The sequence below is a fragment of the Nomascus leucogenys genome, chromosome 15, assembly GCF_006542625.1.
Source record: "Nomascus leucogenys isolate Asia chromosome 15, Asia_NLE_v1, whole genome shotgun sequence".
In the NCBI taxonomy this organism is placed as follows: domain Eukaryota; kingdom Metazoa; phylum Chordata; class Mammalia; order Primates; family Hylobatidae; genus Nomascus; species Nomascus leucogenys.
Window position 1 is genome coordinate 72,813,388 of NC_044395.1, and position 26,002 is coordinate 72,839,389.

General features: G+C 36.7%; 1 protein-coding gene across 5 annotated transcripts in view; it reads left to right on the top strand.

The window, feature by feature from the left end:
- The window catches only part of USP47 (ubiquitin specific peptidase 47), a 122,747-nt gene that overhangs the window by 25,809 nt on the left and 70,936 nt on the right, over positions 1-26,002 (top strand). The window contains exons 1-5 of one of the 5 annotated variants that reach the window (XM_030829500.1): positions 2,767-3,002; positions 6,052-6,111; positions 12,362-12,565; positions 16,623-16,736; positions 24,626-24,764. In XM_030829500.1, coding sequence (XP_030685360.1) covers positions 6,091-6,111; positions 12,362-12,565; positions 16,623-16,736; positions 24,626-24,764 — 478 coding nt within the window. In that variant the 5' untranslated portion in view covers positions 2,767-3,002; positions 6,052-6,090. Of the gene's footprint in view, positions 1-2,766; positions 3,003-6,051; positions 6,168-8,495; positions 8,683-12,361; positions 12,566-16,622; positions 16,737-24,625; positions 24,765-26,002 lie in introns of those variants that run through there. The other 4 variants (XM_012504600.2, XM_030829501.1, XM_030829502.1 and 1 more) reach the window with 4 other exon arrangements.

Here is a 26,002-nt window from a genome sequence, read left to right on the forward strand (position 1 = left end):
GTTCATTTTTCTTATACTCATGAAAATAATTTTTGTGGAAATTAGTTGCACTTTGGAATATATGTGATTCCTTCCAGGAAGAATTTGTGATTGTTTCTGCCAGGTGCCTGGGAATATCACTATTCTAGAACCATTTTCAAAGCAATTCTTGGCTTGGAGTTTTTTTTTTACCACCAGATGGTGTGAATTGGGGCTGCAAATCAGCATGAAGACCAGCATGTGGTTGCACATTCTCAGGAGTACTCTCCTCCCATCAGCTCCAAGGTTTTAAACAGGCAGTCCTCTTTCAGTCTCTAGGAAGGAGAGGTTGAAAAATAATAGAATAGACAATGTTTTATTAACTAACTTTCCATTTGAGATAATTGTACATTTACTTGTAGTTTGGAGAAATAAAACAGTACAGATATCTCATGTACTCTTCACCCAGTCTACACTAATGGTAACACCTTATGGAACTATAATGCACTATCAGAACCAAGATATTGACGTGATATAGTCAAGATATAGAACATTTTCTTCACCACAAGGATCCCTCATGTTGCCCTTTGTAACCACACTCACTTCCCTTTCACTCCCTATTCCCTCTTTAATCCCTGGCAATCACTAATCTCTTCTCCATTTCTATACTTGGTCATTTTAAGAGTGTTGTAAAAATGGAACCACAGATTGTAGAGTCTTTTGGGGTTGGTTTTTTAAAATTTAGTGTAATTCTCTGGAAGTTTATTCAGGTTGTTACATGTATCAATAGTTGGTTCCTATTTATTGCTTAGTAGTTTTCCGTGATATGGATGTACTGTAATTTGTTTAACCATTTAGTTGATGAAAGACATCTGGGTTTGCAGTTTTGGGCTGTTGTGAGTAAAGCTGCTATAAGCATTCCTGTATTGGCTTTTGTGTGAACATAATTATTTCATCTGTGACAAATGTTGAAAAGTGCAATTTCTAAATTGTGTGGTAGTTGTATATATAGTTTTTTTTTTTTTTTAATTACCAGACTGTTTTCCAGAATAGCTGTACCATTTTACAGGAAGGCATGAGAGATTCAATTTCTCTGCTTTGCCAGTATTTGATGTTGCTATTTTTTTTTATTTTAACCATTCTGAAAACGATGTGGTAATATTTCATTGTGGTATTAATTTGCATTTATCTAATGGTTAGTATGTTGTACATCTTTTTATGTGCTTATTTGCATCTGTTTATACTCTTCATTGAAATGTCTTTTCATGATTTTTGTCTATGTTCTAATTGGATTGTTTGCTTTTTTTTGTGGGTTTTCAGAGTTCTTTATATATTCTAGACACTAATCCTTTGTTGATTATGTGGTTTGAAATATTTTCTCCCAGTCTGTAACTTTTAATCCTTAAGAGAATCTTTGCAGAGTAGACATTCTAAATTTTGATGAAGTCCAGTTTATCAATTTTTCCTTTTATGGATTATGATTTTGGTGTCAAAGCTAAGGACTCTGCCTAGCCTGAGTTCTGAGAACATTTTCTCCTATGTGTTTTCCTAAAGGTTTTATAGTTTTATGTTTTCCATTTATGTTTATGATCCACATTTATGTTAATTTTAATATAAGATGGAGAGTTAGGTTGAGATTTTTTATTTTTTGCTTCTGGATGTCTAAATGAAATATTCCAGCATCATTTTTGGAAAGACTATTTTTCTTCCATTGAGTTGCTTTTGTACCTGGTCAAAAATCAGTTGTGCATATTTGTGTAGGTCTCTATTGTGACATTGATCTATTTATCTCTCTACCAATACCACACAGTCTTGATTACTGTTGCTGTATATTAAATCTTAAAATCAGGTAAACTGAGACCTCTCACTTTATTCTTTTTCAATATCCTTTTAGTTACTCTGATTCCTTTGCCTTTCCCTATAAATTTCAGGATAATCATCAAAATTTTCAAAAAGTCTTGCTGGGATTTTGATAGGATTTACATCAAACTTTGCTATGGTTTGAATGCTTGTCGTCTTCAAAATTCATGTGGAAATTTCGTTTCCATTATGATAGTATTGAGAGATGTCAAATACCTTTAAGAGGTATTTAGATCATGAGAGCTCTGCCCTCATGAATGGACAGGAGTGGGTTCGTTATCGTGGGAGTGGGTTCACCCTCTCTTTCACCCTCTTTTTGCTCTTGCACCATGCGATGCCTTTTGTCATGTTATGATGTAGCAGGAAAGCCCTTGCCAGATGCCGACATCTTGATATTGGATTTCCTAGTCTCCAGAACTGTGAGCCAAAACAATTTCTGTGCTGGTAATTGGTGTATTTACATCATTTATATTTGATGTAATGATTAATATATTAGAGCTTAAGTGTGACATTTTATTTTTTGCTTTCTGTTTCCTTTTTTTTCCCTATGTTATCGTTTTCTTGTTTTCCTGTGGGTTATTTGAACATTTGTCTAATTCTATTTTGATTATAGTATTTTTATTGTTTCCCTTTATATAGCTTTCTTGGTGGCTTCTCTAGATATGACATAACATAAACCAACTTACCACAGTCTACTGGTGTTATTTTACTAGTTCAAGTGAAATGTAGAAACCTTATCTCCCTTTATGTATTTTTACTCTACCCTGTTTATAATTGTGTTAAATATTTTCTTGACTTGTAACCACATCAGACAATATTTTAGTTTTTTCCTCAACTGTCAAGTCTTTAATAAAAACTCAAGAGAAGGAAAATGTCTTACATTTAGCTATATTTTTGCTTTCTGTATTCTTTTTTCCTGATGTTCTAAGGTTTCTTTGATGATTTCTCTTTTGTTTAAAGAACTGTCTTTAGGTATTCCTTCCCATAGGGTAGTTCCACTGGATGCAAATTCTTTGAGTTTTCCTCCATCTGAGAATGTCTTGAATTCCACTTGATTATTAAAGCAATTCCTGGGTTGTTCTTGAAGGGCATTTCTGCTGGTTATTGGATTCTGGTTTGACTGTTATTTTTTGTAAGCACCTGAAAAATACTGTGCCACTTCCTTCTGGCCTCCATGATTTCTGGTAAGAAAATTATCCTGCTTTTCTGTTCTTTCTCTTTTCATTCTTTTTCCTCTCTTTGTTTTAATTTTAATAGTTTCTTGTGCTGTGTCTTAAGCATTCATTCATTCATCTTCATCAGTGCTTACATTTGTTAATCCCATCCATGTTATTTGTTATCTTACTTATTTTTTTTCTCTTCATATGGGTCATAGTTTCCTGCTTCTTTGCATGTTTGTTTATTTCCAGTGGGATGCCAAACATTGAGAATTTTACCTTGATGGGTCCTGGATGTTTTTTATTCCCGTAGATATTCTTGAGTTTTGTTCTTAGATGCAGATGATTTATTTGTAAACAGTTTGATCCTTCTGAGTTTTGCTTTTAAGCTTTCTAAGGTTGGACCAGAGTAGTCTTTAGATTAGGTCTAGTGTGGTCCCAGTACTAAGACAGTACTCTTTTGAGTACCCTTATCTGATGCCCTGTGCATTATGAGATTTTAAAAATTCTGGTTGGTGGGCAGCTGGGTGCAGTGGCACACGCATGTAATCTCAGCTTTTTGGGAAGCCGAGGTGGACAGGTCATGAGGTCAAGAGATTGAGACCATCCTGGCCAACATGGTGAAACCCCGTCTCTACTAAAAATACAAAAAATTAGCCAGGCGTGGTGGCGGGCGCCTGTAATCCCAGCTACTCAGGAGGCTGAGGCAGGAGAATGGCGTGAACCCGGGAGGTGGAGCTTGCAGTGAGCCAAGATCGCGCCACTGCACTCCAGCCAGGGCCACAGAGCAAGACTCCGTCTCAAAAAAAAAAAAAAGAATTCTGGTTGGTGGGAACCTAAGTGAGCTCCAGGGATTGTTTCCTGTGGTTCTTTCCCTTGCCTCAGGCACTGCCTTTACACACATTTGCTGATGAGAAATCAGCCAAACATTCTAGGGGGATGCACTGTAGGTCCTTTGGAGCTTGCTGTTTGCACTGAGTGTCCAGCTTTCTTCTGCCCTGTATCCTGCCCTGTGAGTTGTAGCTCTTTCCACCCCTTGAACTCCCAACTCTTTTAACTCAGGGAGATTGCTGGACTCCACCTGCATTCTCCCTCCCTGCACTGCATCCTAGAAGGTGGCTTACCTTTTTTGTTTCTGCTTTCACAGGGATGGTTACCTGGGTTGCCTCTTGTTCAGTGTTTGAAAATCATTGTTTAATACATTGGGAGATAAGGAGCACCAACAGGATTGGAATGTTAGATAAGATGAGAGAAGGACTTGATTGAGAAATGAACTATTCTGACTATCTTTTGCTGTATAACAATCTGCCCCCAGATTTCTCATAGATGTGCAGTTTGGGTAAGGTTAGGCTGAAACAGCTTGTTTCTGCTCTGCTAGGCATCAGCTGGGGGTAGCAGAAAGACTAGGGGCTGGAATCGTCTGAAAGCTTCCTCACTCAACATGTAGGTGGTTGATGCTGGTTGTCTGCTGAGATCTCATTTGGGATGTGGCTGGAACATCTACACATAGTCTTTCCCAGTGGCTGCTTGGCTTCCTTCCTCACAGCATGGAGGCTGGGTTCTAACAGTAAGGAGCTGAGGGCCAGGAGGAAGTTATTACACCTTTTCTAACCCAGCCTTGAAAATCATGCCGTGTATTACAGGGAGTCACTAAGGCTGGTCTGTATTAAAGGGGACTGGAATTAGCTTCCTACTTTTGCTGGAGGCAAGTTAGACTCCTACTTTACGTAGGGAGGCAAGTCAAAGAATTTGTGGACATGTTTTAAAGCCCCACAGCAGTGATACTTGAGCAAAGGAGGTGAGGACATCCAGGGAAAAGTATTCCAGGTACATGATAGAGATACATAAAGACCCTGAAGGATGATGGATGCCTGATAGTTTAGATTTGTTTATAGTTTAGTTACCACTGGACAACATCACCTCCTTGAGGGCGGGGTGAACAGTGTTGAGAGAAGAGTGTTGAAAGATAGTTGCAGTTCAACAATTTTTTTGTGGAAGGCACCATGTATTAAAAATTCTAAAAATGAGTACATATACTTTGATCTAGTAATTCTTTCTTTGAGACATTATCTTAAGGAAAAATTATACAAACAAGCAATGCTGTAGTGAATGTTTGGAGGGGCTTAAATGCCCGTTAATAGCAGATTAGTTAAATTATGGTTTGTCTATATAATGGAACACTGCAGTTTTTAAATTAAATGTTTTGGCACAGGAAAACAATGAATATTGAGGGACAAGAAGTAGATTTCAAATACTGGTATATGAAATTGTCCTATTTGGTTAAAAGTACTCTCTCTATATAATAAATATTATATGTGCATAGACTGGAGAAGATGAAATGAGATGAGAGCAATGGTGGCTATTTTAGAGTTGCTTTGCAGAAAACTGTATGTTGCTATTGTAACAGAAATATATTTCTATTGTAAAAGTAAAAGCACCTTTTAAAATAATATGTTGATTTCTTTTTATTAACTAAAGAAGGGAGAATAAGACAAAATATGTACAGAAAAAGCGTAGAGTGATGTAAAATCAAGATTTTTCAAGATTATCTCTTGATTATAGGTTACTTTTATTTCCTTTTATATGTTTTTGTATTAATTATAATTTAATTGTTAAACTCATAAGAAGGAGATATATATTAAAATAAAATAGTTGTGAGGGATATTGTTATGCAGCCTTGTTTTAAGAGTAACTGTCGTGAAAAATTCAAATTTAGAGGCTAGCAAAATCAAGAGATCTCTTGGTTTCCTTTAGTGCAGAGAACTGCAGAATTTCTTTACTGGACACAAAATATTATGTGACTTACAACATTCAATTTACACACAATTCTTAAGCTATCATTCTTTGTTAAAATGTGGCTATTTTCCATATTTATCTTATTCTTTATCACCTCTTTATCATAGATTTTTAGTAACCTTGCACATTCATGAATAAAATTCTAGATGATGTACTAATACTTTAATTAATACACATTTTATTGCAAAAATGTTTTTAGGTTAATTGTTCTCATTTCACTGTCTTTTCCCTTTATTTTATATAAATAATGTGTAATTCATTTTGTTCTTATATACCATAGGATGTGTTTTGGAGATGCAGACAAAGTATCTTTGATGAAATGAAGAAGAAATTTTTACAGGTAGACTGCTGATGTAATTGCTTTAATGTGATAATCAGCAGAGCAAGTAACAGCATGTTAGTATTTTTATTTAATATCAAGGCATGTCTTATGTTTTATGCTTGTTTGGCTATTTTATTTCTACCCAATTTTAATAATAAAAAAGTCACCTTAAATGAATTTGTGTCTGATTGTACCTTGTTTTTAACTAGTGAATGAGGGAGAAAAAACTGATAGAAAAACTAAAGAACCCTTTGTTATGATGTTGGGTATGATAGTTGCCTATTTTTCCACATATATTTATTTTCTGAAAAATTAATAATTTAGGAAATTAAATCACTTAAAAATTTACAAAGTCAAAATCCAGAAATCCTATTACTATTAACTTCCTGAGATCCTGTGTGCACTACAGACTTAAACTTCCATGTGATGTAGCATTCTGGTCTAACCTTTACTTAATACTTGATTTTCCTTCAGTCCCTTTGCTCTGTTTTTTTCCCCAGAGTTGCTCCTTTAATCTCTCCTATCCTTCCCAAGTGTGGCAAGAGACCACTTAGAAAAAGATCACGTAGATAACATCAGAGTTGGCTGCGGTTTTGAGGTGGGATGAAGGGAGGATCTTAAAAATAAAATCTCTTTTTTTAATGTAAGTTAGGACCTTCATTAATAGCCTTAAAAATGTTACTTGTTTAAAAATGAAGAGTCTAAATGAAGCTGATACTTTTTTTTTTTTTTTTTTTTGAGACAGTTTCGCTCTTATTGCCCAGGCTGGAGTGCAATGGTGCGATCTTGGCTCACTGCAACCTCTGCCTCCTGGGTTCAAGCAATTCTCCTGCCTCAGCTTCCCGAGTAGCTGGGATTACAGGCGTGCACCACCATGCTGGCTAATTTTTTAATTTTTCGTAGAAACAAGGTTTTGCCATGTTGGCCAGGCTGGTCTTGAACTCCTGACCTCAGGTGATCCACCCGCCTTGGCCTCCCAAAATGCTGGGATTACAGGTGTGAGCCACCGTGCTCAGCAGCTGATACGTTTTATAAATTTCAACCAATAAAAATATTCATACTATCAATTCTCTTTTAAAATCTGTGGCAATACATTAATCTTGAACTGTGGATACCCAGATGGGTAGTGCTCTAAGGCCTAATTACTTAGCTTATGGCAGCTCCTGTACCAAAAGGGAGAGAAAATGGACTTATTGTATGCGTGTGTGTGTGTGTGTGTGTGTGTGTGTGTGTGTGTGTGTAAAAGCTTGTAACCATAATACTGTTATTTGCAATAACATTGAAAGGAAGAAAGTCTTAGCATGGGTTGAATTTAGAGGTAAAGAGGTACCTTCATAATTTTAAAATACTTTATCTTAATTTTTTCTCTTAGAAATATTTAAATCTTGATAATTTTGAATTTTGTTTGATATTAGCTTATATTCTGTATGCTGATGCCATTCTGAACATATACCATCAATTTTAAACCTCAGTGTGTATTCTTTAATAAGAAACACATAGGAAGTATTTTTTTGAAACAAAAATTATGATGTTATCAGAGAACTCACATTTCAACTTAAAACTATTGGAAATGTCAAGAGAAGGAGACAAGATGACTTAAGAGGCAAACATCCCTTCAGCGGGCTCTAAAATGTCTCAGAACTATGCCAACGACTTCTAGATGTTTCTAGCAGTTAAGTGTATCTTTGGAAGAAAACTGTTTTCAGTGCTTTTTATCCCAGTATGTTTCACCTTTTATAAACAAGACTATGGTTTATTCTTTCTACTTTTTTTTTTCTTTGAGACAGAGTCTTGCTGTCGCCCAGGCTGGAGTGCAGTGACACGATCTCAGCTCAGTGCAACCTCCACCTCCCGGGTTCAAGCGATTCTCCTGCTTCTGCCTTCCAAGTAGCTGAGGTTACAGGCATGTGCCACCACACCCAGCAAATTTTGTATTATTAGTAGAGACTGGGTTTTGCCCTGTTGGCCAGGTTGGTCTCGGACTCCTGACCTGAAGTGATCCTCTTACCTCGGCCTCCCAAAGTGCAGTGATTACAGATGTGAGCCACCTCACCTGGCCATTTTTACTTTTTTAAAAAGGATTTTTTTCTTCAAACTTTGGTAGGAAATCTAGCTTTGTTTCTGCAATGAACGTAGACACAGAGCACTCTATTAGCGTATACAGTAAATATAACTGCTGTTGCCTTTCCCCTTAGTCTCATAAGTGTAATATTGCTGTGAGTTGTCTGTAAAATAAATAGTTTCAACTTTAGGATTTATACCTTTTTTTGTACTTGGCTAGATTTTCTTTGTAGAAAACTTTGTCCTCTTCAAATAGCGCATCTAAACTACATTAAATGTTTTTCTAAATGGAACATGCTTTAGGCTTTTCTAAAATTTTACACTTGTTTTCTCTTACCTCAGGTTCATCAGAGAACTCTTTTGACTAAAAATTTTTGCTCCCTTCCCTAAATCATGATGTATCCTCAGATGCCTTTTCTTAATGTTGGATGTAGTGCTTAAATGAAAAGTAGTACCCTTCCCTCCCTACCAACAGCACCATCATCATACTTTCCCTACTTGAACTTGGATGTGCTCGAAGGTGTTTAGGTATATTTATTTTTTATCTATTACTATGTAACAGTGGACCCTAAAGTTTAGTGACTTAATAGGGCAATTAGTTTATTTGTTCAGATTTCTGTGGGATGGGATTGGGGCCAGAGCTCACCAACTATTCAGTTCTGCTCCAGGTGGCATCATCTAGAATTACTTGGCTCCATTAAGTTGGTGGCAGTCATTGAATGGAACATCCAGAAGGCTTTTCTCATACATCAGGCACCTCAGTGTCTCCACCAAGTGGCTGCTTCCTCTCAATGTGGATTGCTAGGGCTTCCTCACAGCATGCTGATCCCTGGGTAACTGGATTTCTTACATGGTGGCTGGGTTATAAGAGGGAATGTTCCAAGAAATACAAAAGCAGAAACTGCTGGTTTCTTAAGGCTCTGCCTTAAGTTACACAGTGTGACTTCTGTCACATTCTCTTGGTGTTAGATGGTCACCTCAGATTCATGAGAAAAGGAAAAAGAAAAAAGAATGGCAAAGAATTTTTTGCTATCTTTAAACCACCTCAAGACGTAATTATTTTTACCTTTGGGCATAAGTAGGATCAGTTTTGGTTAGGGCTACAAAGAAATTAAGAAGATAGCTGCCCTAATTTCCCATTTCCAGAAAAAACCTTTTTACATTTAAATGTTTTGGAAATGTTTCCTGCATGTTTAATTTATATTGTATAGTTTTTTTTCTCTTGAAAAGCTATTTAAAAAAAAAAACTATTGCCACATCTTATTGGTGGTATCTTAAAATTGCAACAACAAAAAAATTGTTTTCTTCTCAGTTCCCAAATTGGAGAGGGGAAAGGAGGAGAGAAATTTTACTTTAGTGTGATTACTATTAGCAATGGTGATTCTAAAATTCAGATGAAGTCCACATGTTAGATTAAAGTATAGGTGAAATAAGAATGGGCCCAGAAAGTTGAGTATAAAGTAGAATTTAGCATTGGCTAGCTTAGAGCTTTAAAGAAGAGCAGAGCTTTTTATCTGTTTAAATCATCCTACAACAGAATTCAAGAGTAAAATGTAATTTGCTGAGAAATTCTATATATAAGGATTTTAAGGAAATAAAGTATATGAAGTTTCATGTAGGTGTTCATCACAGAATTTGTAAAAGTATGATAAAGTCTGAGTCAATAAAATAGAATTTATTAAGTAAATTATTATTAATCCGTATACTAACAAATACTACTTAGCTGTTAAAATGATGAGTTAGGAAAAGCTTTACAGGGAAAGATTGCATGATATAAGAAAGATGTTAGAAAACAGCATGTGTATTCTAATCCAGTGTTTGTGATTATGTAGCATGCATGCATAGCCTTTCTCTCTCTCTCTCTCTCTGTGTGTGTGTGTGTGTGTGTGTGTGTTTGCAGATAAGATATTTGGAAGGATATATGCCAGCATGCTAATAGTTATCTGTGGGTTATAGAGTTACAGATTATTTCCATTTTTTCCTTTATACTCTTACTATTTTTAAAAAAAGCAAAATTATTTGTAAGTACAGAAAAGAAGGGCTATTACTAAAAAGAATATAAGCCACACATGAGATTGAATTTTGTTTTTTTCTGTATAATACATTTAGTCTTTAGGTAGGATTTCATTGAGGGATAATTTTCCCACATGGAAGGAGAGGCATCTGGGGTACTTGGATCCTGCATTCACATATTTAGGGAAAGAACCAGGAACTGCTAATGTCTGAGCATATGATGTTGCCACATCACCATTCTTATGTATGATTACTATTACAGCACTTTTGATTTCTAAATTCTTAGAGTTGTCTTCCTTTGACCATCAACTCCAGCCTATTTGAAGCTTTAAAATCTGGCTACTACAGTATTTTATACTAGGAACACTGAGTCATTCAGACTTGACCTATCCCTGAAGTATACTATTGAATCTATAAAAGTGTACGTTTTGTAGCTGAAATTTATTTTGAGTCATTTACTCTTTCATCATAAACCAGCATTTTTAAAAAGATATATTTTATGTTTTTTAGTTTAGGGTTAAAATGTGTAAAATATTCTATTAAATATGTTAATATAACGTCTAAAATATATAGGTGAAGACTTTTTTATCTTTTTTGAAATGTATGTTAATAGTGTTCTTTTGTTTCTTTTATTTCACAGAAATGTATTTTCTTTTAATGTTTTAAGTAAGTTATTAGTAATTAAATATTTGGATGTGTCTGAATTGTAGTGCTACCCAATTTATTTTAAATATTATACTTTTATAGCAACTTACTTTTGTTCTAAACTAATTGGAGTAACTTTAATTTAAATGATCTCTTGCAAACCCAAAATTGTGTGTCACCGAAACAAAAGATAATTGTATTACTTCAACAAACAAAAAACTTTGTGGCTATCCCATCTTCAGTACTAGCCAATTATAATTATTCTTATTTAAAAATGGATAATATAGAAGCAACAAAAGGTTGGGGTTGATATTGTTATAAAAACTAAGGAAGAAATAAATTTTTGTGTACACCACCAGTTTGTAGAGATCATATTTCTGAATAGCCCATTATGGAGATGGGGAGACATCTCCCAGTTTAATGCCACACCTGACTTTCAGGGAAAGCAAAAGATTTACATCATCAGATTTGTATATCAGAAATACTATTTGGGGTTGAAGGAATATAAGATTGGAAGAAGTTAAACTTCTTAGGAAGCTGTTATTCCATAATTTTGTTGTAGGATATTCTTATTGCTGCAGGCAGGAATAAAGTGAAGGAGGTAGTTCAAGAGATATTCAAAAGGTAGAATTGATAGGATTTGGAGACTATGTGAGGTAAAGAGGGAAGAACGAGGAAGATGCTCATTTCAGCTGTTTGGTTTCAGCAGCTAGGCAGATGATGGTGCCATTCATTGAGATGGCCATTACAGAAGGAGGGAAAGGAATTTCTTCCAATAAAGTGTCTTTGATGTAGTCTTTTGCCCCTGTGGAAAGTGGAAAAGTGGTGTCCTTTAACAGCTTGAGGGAGGGCATAGCTTATTTGAGAAAGTTTAAGCAGGAAGGATAAGTTGTGACCCTAATTCCTTCTGTATTGGTAATTGAAACTGTTTCCTTGCTTTTCCTTCCCCCTCCTCCTGGCTCATCTGTTTAGATAAGCTTGTCAGCTCCCGACACGTTAATAAATGGAGCTTTTTGGACATCTAGACTTATGGGTACAGCAGCATAAAGATCAGGAGATGTGGTAGCCTGTATCCCTCAGTTATAGATTTTGTAATCTTTAGACAATCCTTACTGCATTTTTGTGCAATTCCCATTTTTTTTAGGAGACCCAGAAATACTTGATTTGACTATGGCTAGCATGGTAATGACACATTTTTTTAGGATCAGATTTTATAATTTTTAACTTAAAATTGCTTAAATATTACTATCTTCATGGCTTATTGACCATGGATTTACAATCTTAAAGGTGAAAGCAAATATCTCCAAGAATGATTGTTGATTCTGAAATGTGCCCCGATTTTTCCAAAACAAACATATATGGTGCTTATATGTTTGACATATCCATTAGAATGTGTTTCAGACTACAATAAAACAGAGAAAATAGCACAGAGAAAATACTTAATATTTCATGAGGTCTTTTACATTTAATCATAAAATTTTATGGCTAATTATACTTTTGTTTTGCTTTAAAGATAATATATAAAGTGATATTTTTCTTAAAATTTCAGATAGAAAATGCTGCTGAAGAACCTAGAGTCTTATGTATTATACAAGATACTACTAATTCAAAGACAGTGAATGAACGGATCACTTTAAATTTACCAGCATCTACTCCAGTCAGAAAGCTCTTTGAAGATGTGGCCAACAAAGTAGGCTACATAAATGGAACCTTTGATTTGGTGTGGGGAAATGGAATCAATACTGCTGATATGGTAAAATCCTAGACTTAAGCTTCTAAAAATGTTATTATAGCCATTGTTGTTGTTACTATTGATAATGTTAAATCCTGGAACTCTTTTAAAATCATAAACAAAAGTATAACAACTACAGTAAGAGCCTATGTGCAGCTCAGTAATTGGATCCTTCTTCTTCCTTTGCCTCCATTCTGGATTTAACATTTGCTCGTCCTAAAGTTTACATAATGTCATTTCATCAGTTTTTTCATTCATGAAAGGTGACTCTCATAATATTGTCTCAACTAAAGAAAAATTTCTATATTTACTGAACAGAATGATGATCATCTTATATTTTTCCATGAAAAACATTGTAAAATCATATTTTATGATCTGATTTTTGGAAAAGAAGAAAAATATTCGTAGTAAGAAAAATGGAAGCGTTTATGCCTCATACATTCCAATGTTAACCAAGATTATCTCTAGCTGACTATTTCTTTTTATTTGTGTGTCTATGTGCATTTCTGGGCAACTTTTTATATGTGTATTTTTCTTTGTATGAACATGTATAGCTTTTGACTTTTAACTCTCAAGCTTAAAAACATTTTTAACGACTGCAGTCTTGTCAGATCTCTTTGAGGGTATACTTTCTAATTTTAGTCTTCTGTTCTATTAACTTTCCTTAATTATTCTTTATCTATTACATTTAGTTTCTCTCTTTCATGGTGTAGCATTTCTTTAAATATTTAGTGATTCTTATTTTCTGCTTATCTTTATATTTGGGAATCTCTGTTCACTTCTCTGTGGGTGCTGATTAAACTTACCATATTCAATTCTTGGTTGTTGTGGAAAAAGGGTGAGACATGCTGCTAGATGTGGTGTGTTTATACTTTGTTCTGGGATTGGCTGGTTTCTGACTCTTCAGGGTTAGGAGTTGATCAGTACCTAGTTAGACAGCACTGTGCTACCTCTCCGGTCACAGTGCCCACTCTTTACCCTGACAGGAAATAGGCACTGCTGTCTGCTGCATAGTCCAAGGAGAAAAAGAGAGGAGATACCAAACTGATCAGAATGCCTTTTCCTACTTGCTCACTTTTAGCTGTTTCCTGGCCTCTACGTCTTGACCTTAGTCTGAAGTTCCTTACTACCTTTATCTCCACAGTGGTCTTCTCTTATAGGATCTTTGGGCTATGGTTCCCCTTAGTTTTATTTTTTCGTAGATCTGATCCTGTCTGTTTTCTATTTTTTAATTTCTCGAAATTTTTGGTTTGCTAAGCATGCTCTTTTTTGACATTTTATGGACTTTTGGGGAGGATTATTGGTAGACATGTTCTTAGGTCATCATTTGACCTAATCTTGTATTAATGTTTACTACCAAGATAAACAATTGCAATTATTAAAAAAAATTCTAGGAATCCTTGATAGACGTCTCTTCTTGGACCATTTTTATAAGGACACTGATTCCATTCATGAGGGCTCCACCCTTGAGACCTAATCAGCTCCTAAGGCCCCACCGCTTAATATCATTGCATTGGGGATTAGGTTTCAGCATATGAATTTTGGGGAGACATAAATACTCAGAACATAGCATGGGAGTGTGGTTAAGGAAGGAGACCATTGAGTTGGATCTCATCTGCGTTATTAGAATAGTATTCTAGATAGCCTTTTTTGTTTCCTTTCTCTCCGTCCGGATTCACCCTACATGATAGTTAGAATTATTTTCAATCATCTAAAATTGTAGCACTTATGTCACCTTCTAGTTCAGTAACCATCAATCACTGCTCATTGCCCACTGATTAAAAATCTATGACAAGCTACTATTGGTTCTTTAAGGCTTTATACTCTTAAATCTCAGATATTGGATTGATTTATTTTCTTAACATAAATTTCCATATTTTTCTGTCTAAGTTTTCCAGGAAAATACCTCTAACCGTCAATGAAGTTGAATGTGTATCCCTGTGGTATTTGGAGTACATATTTTAAGTTGGTTCCACAGGAGAATCAAAGATGTTTGATGTTGCCTGATTTGCCCTTAAAATCATATTATGCTTTTTATTCCATAATTTATTTGTTTTTTTAAAATATAGAACTAATGTTTTAAACTGAAATTAACCAGTAAAATCGGTAGTCGGACAAGACATAGAAAGATAAACAATATTTAATCTGAGACTTTGAACACTTTCTGGTACATCACCACATAATTTCTAGTGTTGTCTTTTTTCAGTTTAAAGGATAGTTCTGTACTGTCCTAGGTGTCTTCCCAGGTCCTATTCATCTTTTACCCCTAAAAAGCCTTACTCGATGTTTCCTCATGCTGCTTTAAAAGAAATTTTTTTCTCTTTGACCTCCTATGCCCTTTGGCTGCGCCACTTACAGTTCTTTTTTGTTATAGGTGTTACTCATCTGTGTCTTTCCATTTCCTATGTAAGCGTTTTCATTACAGGAACCTCGTATAAATTTCGTATCTTCCATAAGCATTCCTTCTAGGCATTCAAAAAGCATTTGTTAAATTATCTTCCACAATAGCTTTAAATAGCTGTATGTCAGGATTACCTGTTTCTTTTTAGCTATTACTGTACTCGAGCTCTATTTCTGTATTTTTATTTGCCTCCTGTACATTTCTACAAATATGACTACTTTCTCCTGCTTACTGCTTAGTGCTGAATGGATACTCCTCAGAAAACTAAGCCCATTTAGCTACTCACCACCTTGTATACAGACACTTACTGAGGTAAAACCCCTGTGTATTTCAGCTATATGATCTGATCATGTCCCACCAGTGACTTTAAGGAACCCAGCAATCCCTTTCTTCCTTCCATGTGGCTGCTTTTAGCTTCAGGTTTTCTATGTCCTGTTTTTCTTGTGGATTGATAGATGTGAGCCAAAGTTAAGAGGTAGATCATATATTCGCTATTTTATTTACTTAACACATCTTTTGCACTTACTGTGTTTATAGTATTCTAAGCTCTGTACAAACGTAATCTTTTTTAATCCTTATATTAATAACTACTCTGTGAGGTAAATGCGACTACACCCTCATAGGTGAAGAAACTGAGTCATGGGGAAGTGAAATAAGTTTCCAAAGTCACACAGATAGTAAGTAGCAGAATCTCTTAAATTTTTTTTGTCCTCAGTACCTGCACTTTTATACAATGTTAATCAGTGTTAATTTCCTAAGAAATAAAGGCATTTTCATAAAATGAGTATAAGGAGACTCTGCCCATGTCTTTGAAACATTAAAAACATTTCTTAATGTAACAGAACAGTCTTAAAGATGTTTATCTCTACTCCCTCATTTTTCTCAACAGCAGTCTGGAGTGAGTGAGTAGGGCTTGGGGCATACAGAGTTTCCTCTCTCATCCACCAACTAGAATATATTAGAATGACAGCTAGAGTTGAAATTGCCCTACCATATAAGTTAGGTGAAGACTTGACTCTTAGGTGTTTAATTTTCAAAGGTCTGATCACAATCACTTCCATACCCCCTGGGTCCTCTGAATCCTAGGGGTACATTTGAAATAGGTATCATTTACTAGGACAGGCTTTTCCTGAAGGAGTCTTTCTAAAGGCCATATTATATACTACATTAGTTTTATTTTTGTTACATTACATAATTATGTTACATAATTATTTTGGTTGGGTTGCTTAGTATGTTGCTTATCTGGCATTTTTCATCATATTTATATATCAAAACATTTTGGTTTTTAGTTATGTAAAATTATCTTTGGTCAATTTTCTTGAAACTGCATTAAATATCATACTGCATATATTGTATAGAACATGGAAAGAGAAATGTTTATAGATTCTTTTTATGTGTATGTAATACTTAACATTACCTCTTAACTTTCACCTTTTCTCTTTTTAGTTTTTTAGATGTTGGGGAATGTGAGTCTCTGGGATACCTATCAGTGTATGCACTGTTACTGGGCTTAGCTATCCCTGTTAATGAATAAATAAGTTAATTCCAAGCCTAGATGAAGAGAATTTTACCAGATCATTGCTAAAAAAATACTATTTAAATGTAGATATGTATCTATTTACAGATTACTTATTTTATGTTTCTCATAATCTGAAATATTATGTTTTATGTCCATAGGCACCACTGGATCATACCAGTGACAAGTCACTTCTCGATGCTAATTTTGAGCCAGGAAAGAAGAACTTTCTGCATTTGACAGATAAAGATGGTGAACAACCTCAAATACTGCTGGTAAGCTACTTAGAAAGCCCCCTATTTATAATTTTTGTGCACTGTCACCTACTACTTGAGTATGCAGTTTCCCAAAGGAAATAAGATACGTTTTGTAATTTGTGTAATGAATTAATATTTTTTCATTTTATGTTGCTTTGTTATAAGTGTGTAGAATAACATAGTTACACTGGACATCCATAGTAACATTATTTGTGTATACAGTCTGTTGCCGCCTTGGATTTAACATATACTGCTGTCTTCAAGACCACTGCCACACCAGGGATGGGGGTGGGTCTAGGATAAGTCAAAGTGCCACAAAGATCTCCTGTGTTTCAGTAGTGACCCTTCCTTTGTTTAAGCATTTGCTTGGTTGCTGTAAATCTTTGGGGTTTTCATCAGGTTTTTCAGTATCTGCGAGAAGGTCATTTCCATTCTCACTTCCTCCCCTAACCTGCCACCTTTTTTGGAATGACTGGTATATACATTAAATGTTTCCCTTCTATTCTTTTAATGTTTATCCCTGAATTCACGTCTCAGTAGACTTTCCTGTTCAGCCCAGTTGCCTTAGAGATATCTAATGCAGTAACTCCCAATTTGAGGGCTATTCCACCAGAGATTTTGTTTTTTTTCTCTCAGTACGTTGTAGGGGACATGAGTTAAAAAAGAGTAAGAGGGAGGGGCAAGATGGCTGATTAGAAACAGCTGCGGTCTGCAGTGCTCATGGAGAGGAGTGAAAGGGGTGAGCGAATACAGCACATTCAACTGAAATATCCAAGTTCTCGCATTGAGACTGATTAGGCAAACAACTCAAAGAGAATGAAGAAAAGCAGAGTGGGGCGATGGCCCACCCAGGAGAGGCACAAAGCCAGAGGAATCTCCACCCCCAGCCAAGGGAAGCTGTGAATGATTGTATGACTCTGCCCAGGAAACCACGCTACTTTCATGGATCTTTGCAACCCTGAGATCAAGAGATCCCCTCAGGAGCCCCCGCCACCAGGGTCTTGGGTCCAATACACAGAGCTGTGTGGAATCTTGGTAGAGCAGCCACTCGGGCACACATATAGACCCAGGAGTTTTACATACTCTGACCCCAGGATCCCCAACAAGGTGGAAAGTCCATCCATACATACCTCTAGGAAGGGGTCTGAATCCAGGGATCCAAGCAGCATTGTTCTGCAGGCCCCACTTCCACAGCACCTCACAAGCTAAGACCCACTGGCTTGGAATTCAAGCCAGCCAACGGCAACAAGCTGAGGTCTGCCCGAGATGGGATGGAGTTCCCAGTGGGAGGGTTGGCCACAATCTCTGTGGTTCCGTTGACTCAGTCATTCCAGCTGCTGGCTTTGGAGGGTTCAAATGATCTGGACAAGGAAGGATTCCCCCCAGTGCAGCACAGCTGCTTTGCCAGATCATGGCCAGACTGCCTCTTTAAACTGGACCCTGATCCATTCCCCCTCACTGGGTAGGAGCTCCTTGCAGGGGCTTCAGTCACTCTAGCCAGGGTTATACGGACAGAGCTCTGATCTCTCCCTGGGATGGAGCTCTGGGTAGGGGAGAGGGGAGGCCACTGTCTCTGCAGTTTGGTTGACTCAGCCATCCAGCCTGCGAGCTTTGGAGAGTCCAAACAGTTCAAATGATGATGGGTCCCCACACAATGCAGCACACCTTCTCTACCAGAAGGCAGCCAGACTGCTTCTTTATGCATGTCCCTGATCCTATTTCTCCTGACTGGGTGAGACCTCCCAACGGGTTTTCAGCAACTTCCTGCAGGTGCATTCAGGCCAGCAACAGCTCAGGAACCCCGGGACAGAGTTTCCAGAGGAAGGAGCAGGCTGCCATCTTTGCCATTTCATAGCCTTCACTGGTGATACCTTCAGGTACAGGAAAAACTGAGGCAACTAGGGTCTGGAGTGGACCCCCAGCAAACTGTAGCAGCCCTATGGAAGAGTGGCCTGACTGTTAAAAGTAAAACAAATAAGCAGAAAACAATAACAATAATATCAACAGAAAAGACCCCACACAATCCCTATTCAAAGGTCAGCAGCCTCTAAGATCAAAGGTAGATAAGCCCACAAAGATGAGAAAGAATCAACACAAAAATGTCAAAAACTCAAAAAGCCGGAATGCCTCTTCTCCAGATGACCGCAGTGCCTCTCCAGCAAGGGCACAGTACTAGGCTGAGGCTGAGTGGCTGAATTGACAGAAGTAGGTTTTAGAAGGTGGGTAATAACGAACTTTGCTGAGCTAAAGGAGCATGTTGTAACCTAATGCAAAGAAGCTAAGAATCGTGATAATACAGGAGCTGACAGCCAGAATAGCCAGTTCAGAGAGGAACATTACCCACCTGATGGAGCTGAAAAACACACTACAAGAACTTCACAGTGCAATGACAAGTATCAATAGCAGAATAGACCAAGTAGAGAAAAGAATCTCAGAGCTTGAAGACTGTCTTGCTGAAATAAGACAGGCAGACAAGAATAGAGAAAAAAGAATGAAAAGGAATGAACAAAACCTCCAAGAAATATGGGATTATGTAAAGAGACCAAACGTACAACTGATTGGGGTACCTGAAGGAGACAGGAAGAATGGAACCAAGTTGGAAAATATACTTAAGGATGTCATCCAGGAGAACTTTCCCAATCTAGCAAGACAGTCCAACATTCAAATTCAGGAAATGCAGAGAACCCCAGTAAGATACACCATGAGAAGATTAACCCCAAGACAATAATCATCAGACTCTCCAAGGTCAAAATGAAATAAAAAATGTTAAGGGTAACCAGAGAGAAAGGCCAGGTCACCTACAAACAGACAAACAGTAGACCTCTCAGTGGAAACCCTACAAGCCAGAAGAGATTAGGGACCAATATTCAACATTCTTAAAGAAAGGAATTTCCAACCCAGAATTTCATATCTGGCCAAACTAAGCTTCATGAGCAAAGGAAAAATAAGATCCTTTTCAGACAAGCAAATGCTGAGAGAATTCATCACCATTAGGCCTGCCTTGCAAGAGCTCCTGAAGAAAGCACTAAATATGAGAAGGAAAAACTGTTACCAGCCACTACAAAAATACACTGAAGTACACAGACCAGTGACACTGTCAAGCAACCACATAAGCCAGGAAAAATAACCAGCTAGCATCATGATGACAGGATCGAATTTGCACATAAGATTACTAATCTTAAATGTAAATGGGCTAAATGCCTTAATTAAAAGGCACAGAATGGCAAGCTAAATAAAGAGTCAAGACTCATCGGTATGCTGTCTTCAAGAGACCCATCTCATGTGCAAAGACACACATAGGCTCAAAATAGAGGGATGGAGGAAAATTCACCAATTGAATGGAAAACAGAAAAAAGCAGGAGTTGCAATCCTAGTTTCTGACAAAACAGAGTTTACACCAACAAAAATAAACAAAGACAAGGGCATTACGTAATAGTAAAGGGTCCAATCCAACAAGAAGAGCTAACTATGCTAAATATATATGCACCCAATACAGGAGCACCCAGATTCATAAAGCAACTTCTTAGAGACCAACAAAAGAGACTTACACTCCCACACAATAACAATGGGAGACTTTAACACCCCACTAACAGTATTAGACAGATCATCGAAACAGAAAATTAACAAAGATTTTCAGTACCTGAACCTCAGCTCTGGATCAAGTGGACCTGATAGATATCTACAGAACTCTCCACCCCAAAACAACAGAATATACATTCTTCTCATCACCACATGGCACTTACTCTAAAACTGATCACATAATCGGAAGTAAAACACTCCTCAGCAAATGCAGAAGAACTGAAATTACAACAGACTGTCTCTCAGACCACAGCACAATCAAACTAGAACTCAAGAAATTCACTCAAAACCACATGACTACAAAACTGAACAACCTGCTCCCGAATGACCCTTGAGTAAATAATGACATTAAGGCAGAAATCAAGAAGTTCTTTGAAACTAATAAGAACAAAGAGATAACATACCAGAATTTCTGGGATGCAGCTAAAGCAGGGTTAAGAAAGAAATTTATAGCACCAAATGGCCATATCAAAAAGCTAGGAAGATGTCAAGCTAACAACCTAACCTTACAACTAAAAGAACTAGAGAACCAAGAGCAAACAAACCCCAAAGCTAGCAGAAGCAAGGAATAACCAAAATCAGCGCAGAAATGAAGGAGATAGATAGAGGCACGAAAATCCTTTAAAAAATCAACAAATCCAGTTGATTTTTTGAAAAAATTAATAAAATAGATAAACTGCTAGCTAGACTAATAAGAAAAGAGAGAAGAATCAAATAAACACAATCAGAAATGATAAGGGGGATATCACCACTGACCCCAGAGAAATACGAAAAACCGTCAGAGAATACTGTAAACATCTCTATGCACATAAAATAGAAAATATGGATAAATTCCTGGACACATACACCATGCCAAGACTGAACTAGGAAGAAATTGAGTCTCTAAATAGACCAATTACAAATTCTGAAATTGAGGCAGTAATAAATAGCCTACCAATAAAAAAAAGCCCAGGACCAAACAGATTTACAGCTGGATTCTACCAGAGGTACAAAGAATAGCTGGTACCATTTCTACTGAAACTATTCCAAAAAATTGAAAAGGAAGAACTCCTCCCTAACTCTTTGTATGAGGCCAGCCTCATCCTGATACCCAAACCTGGCAGAGATAAAACAAGAAAAGAAAACTTAAGGCCAGTATCCCTGATGAACATTGATGCAAAAATCCTTAATAAAATACTGGCAAACTGAATTCAGCAGCACATCAAAAAGCTTATCCACGTGATCAAGTTGGCTTCATTCCCAGGATGCAAGGTTTGTTCAACATATGCAAATCAATAAATGCGATTCATCCCATAAACAGAGCTAAAGACAAAAAACACATGAGCAGAAAAGGCCTTCAGTAAAATTCATTATCCCTTCATGTTAAAAACTCTCAATAAACTAGGAATTGAAGGAACATACTCAAAATAACAAGAATCATATATGACAGGCCCACAGCCAATACCATCCTGAATGGGCAAAAGCTGGAAGCATTTCCCTTGAAAACTGGCACAAAACAAGGATGCCCTCTTTTACTGCTCCTATTTAACATAGTATTGGAAGTTCTGACCTGGGCAATCAGGCAAGAAAAAGAAATAAAAGGTATTCACATAGGAAGAGAAGAAGTCAGATTATCTTTGTTTGCAGATGACATGATCCTGTATCTAGAAAACCGCATCGTCTTATGATGTATTTTCATAAAATCAGCTTAAGCTGATAAGCAACTTCAGCAAAGTCTCGGGATACAAATTCAGTGTGCAGAAATTGCTAGCATTCCTGTATACCAACAACAGGCAAGCAGAGAGCCAAATCACGAATGAACTCCCATTCACAATTGCTACAGAAAGAAAATACCCGGGAATACAGCTAACAAGGAAAGTGAAGGACACCTTCAAGGAGAACTATAAACTGCTGAAATAAATCAGAGAAGATGCAAACAAATGGAAAAACATCCCATGCTTATGGATAAGAAGAATCAATATCTTGTTAACGGCCATACTGCCCAAAGTAATTTATAGATTCAATGCTATTCCCATTAAACTACCATTGACATTCTTCACATAATTAGAAAAATCTATTTTAAAATTCATATGGAACCAAAAAAGAGCCTGAATAGCCAAGACAATTCTAAACAAAAAGAACAAAGCTGAAAGCATCATGCTACCCAACTTCAAACTATACTGCAAGGCTACAGTAACCAAAACATCATACTGCTGGTAAAAGAACAGACACATAGACCAATGGAACAGAATAGAGAACTCAGAAATAAGACCACACATCTACAACTGTCTGATCTTCAACAAACCAGACAAAAGCAACGAGGAAAGGATTCTCTATTTAATAAATGGTGCTGGGAGAACTGGTTAGCCATAGGCAAAAAATTGAAACTGGACCCCTTCCTTAACACCATAAACAAAAATTAACTTAAGACAGATTAAAGACTTCAATGTAAAACCCGAAACTATACAAAACCTTAGAAAAAAATCTAGGCAATATTATTTAGGACATAGGTACAGGCACAGATGTCATGATGAAAATGCCAAAAGCAATTGCAACAAAAGCAAAATTTGACAAAAACTAAAGGGCTTCCACACAGCAAAAGAAACTATCATCAGAATGACCAGACAGCCTACAGAATGAGAAAATTTTTACAATCTATCCATCTGACAAAGGTCTAATATCCAGAATCTACAAGGAACTTAAATAAATTTACAAGAAAAAAAACAGACCCATTAAAAAGTAGGCAAAGGGCATGAACAGACATTTCTCAAAAGAAGGTATACATGCGGCCAACAAACATGAAAAAAAGCTTAACATTACTGATTAGAGAAATGCAAATCAAAACCACAATGAGATACCATCCCACACCTGTCAGAATGGCAGTTATTAAAAAGTCAAAAAACAAAAGATGCTGGCGAGGTTATGGAGAGTAAATTAGTTCAATCATTGTGGAAAATATTGTGGTCATTCCTCAAAGACCTAGAGGCAGAAATACCATTTGACCCAGCAATCCCATTACTGGGTATATAGGCAAAGGAGTAGAAATCATTCTGTTATAAAGATACATGCACGCATATGTTCACTGCAGCACTATTAACAATAATAAAGACATGAAATCAACCTAAATGCCCATCAGTGATAGACTGGATAAAGAAAATATGGTTCATATACACCACGGAATACTATGCAGCCATAACAACTAACGAGATCATGTCCTTTGCAGGGAGATGGATGGAGCTGGAAGTCATTATTCTCAGGAAACTAACACAGGAACAGAAAACCAAACATTACATGTTCTCACTTATAAGTGGGAGCTGAATGATGAGAACACATGGACACAGGGAGGGAACAACACGCACTGGGGCATGTTGTGAGGGAGAGCATCAGGAAGAATAGCTAAGGGATACTGGAGTTAATACCTAGGTGATGGGATGATCTGTGCAGCAAACCACCATGGCACACATTACCTGTGTAACAAACCTGCACATCCTGCACAGGTACACCTGAACTTAAAAGTTGAAAAAATAATAATTTAAAAAATTAAAATGCCAAAAAAAGATTAAAACCTGGCCTGATTTACCTCACTCTTTTACAGGCTGAGAAATCTGAGGCTTTGTGGACTTTTTCAGAATCCTTCTGTTTAATGATACTTTTGCTTAGGAAAGGTTGTTCTATTTGAAGCTTTTCATTCAGAAGTTTATTGTGAATAACAATGCCTGTCTGGATACTAGACAGTAATTAAACACAGTCTATCTGTACTGAAGCAGTAACAGAATATGCCCTCTGATCTTCATTAATTGCATCATTTATTTTTATGACATCATGAGAAGATTTTGATTAGTCTGAGTGACATTGAAATCTAAAATAGCTATTAATTTAGGGAACTCTGGATTCACAATTCAGGGATTCATGTTTTTAAATGCAGAAGAATTCTTCAGTTCTGTTCTAATCGCTTGTGCTGTTTTTATGTCCCTTAATCCTTTTCAGCATCTTCCTTATTAAAATGAAGTTTCTTGTCAGAGACAGTAGGAAACTATCCATCTCACCAACAATAATTGTGTGTCCCCTATATGCTAGGCCTACGTGGCAAGGATGATATAAAAATGAATGATAGACTGTCATCACGGAGTACAATGGTACTCTTGATTTATTAGTACCAAAAATCTTCTCTCATGTAAACAGAAAATTTGAAAGAAAATTTAGAAAGTAACACTTTGGAAGGGGACATGAACACCTTTCCAAAGTATTTTGTATCAGGCATCATTCAAACCTTCCTACAGGAAATGGTGAATGCTGTTGTTTCAGCAACATTTGCTATTTACTAACTATTTGAATATGTTGCATTTTAGGAGGATTCCAGTGCTGGGGAAGACAGTGTTCATGACAGGTTTATAGGTCCACTTCCAAGAGAAGGTTCTGTGGGTTCTACCAGTGATTATGTCAGCCAAAGCTACTCCTACTCATCTATTTTGAATAAATCAGAAACCGGTAAGATTTGTTGTATTTTCATAAAATCATAGGGCATTAGAGCCAAAGTAATCTTAGCGATTTCAAGCCTAATCCTCTTATTATATGGATAAGAAAACTGAGACCTAGAGCAGGAGTACTAGCTAGCAGCTGCAAAGTTAGAAAAAGTATGTGGTTTACTTTTCCTTCAACCCACTGTTGTTTCTACTATGTTGCTGCTGCCACTATTTAATAATAATGTAAACATTATTGAATATTATGTTTTTAAGGAAGACTTTTCATTTCTTTTTTCTTTTTTTTTTCTTGAGACAGAGTCTTGCACTGTTGCCCAGGCTGGAGCACAGAAGCATGATAATGGCTCACTGCAGTCTTGAACTCCTGGACTCAATCAATCCTCCCACCTCAGTCCCCTAAGTAGCTGGGATTATAGGTGTACTGGGCACAGTGGTTAACACCTGTAATCCCAGCACTTTGGGGAGGCCAAGGCAGGAGGATTGCTTGAGCCCGGGAGTTGGAGACCAGCCTGGGCAACCTAGCCAGACACCATCTCTACAAAAATCAAAATAAAAAAATTAGCTGGGCGTGGTCACTGTTGCTTGTAGTCCCAGCTCCTCAGGAGGCTTAGGTGGGAGGATTGCTTGAGCCCAGGAGGTCTAGGTTGCAGTGAGCCATGATGGCGCCATGATACTCAGCTTGGGTGACTGATTGAGACCCTGTCTCAAATTAAAAAAAAAAAAAAAGAAAAGAAAAAAATTCAAGACTTCTTTTTAATAATTTTCTATTTTGACTATACTCTGAAATTTTTAAAGTGGACTTCCTCCAGAAAGGAAAATCTGTGTTGTCTACTTTTACAGTACTTCCATTTTGAAGTACATGGGCCATGCTTATTTTATGGGTCTGTTGTGTTATCTTTTAGTTTAATCATGTGCTTGAAATGAATCATGTCATTTTGAAATTTCTGTTTTTTTCTCAATACGACTAAGCCTACGTTTTTTAATTTTTTCACTTTATTGAGCAAGTAAAATGGCTTTTTTATGCAAAGGTTTATTTACATATAAGATTGTTTAACTGCCTAATGAATAAATCTTGATAAATTTACATATTATTTCATCTTAAAACAAATCTTTGCAATAGATAGTATGTTTTATGTTGAAGGAAATGGCAACTGGGGTTCAGAGAAGCCTTTGATTGCGTATCTCATTAATGGTGTTTCATGCTAAGTATGGCTTCAGAAACTTTACTCTTAGAAGTTCAAAACA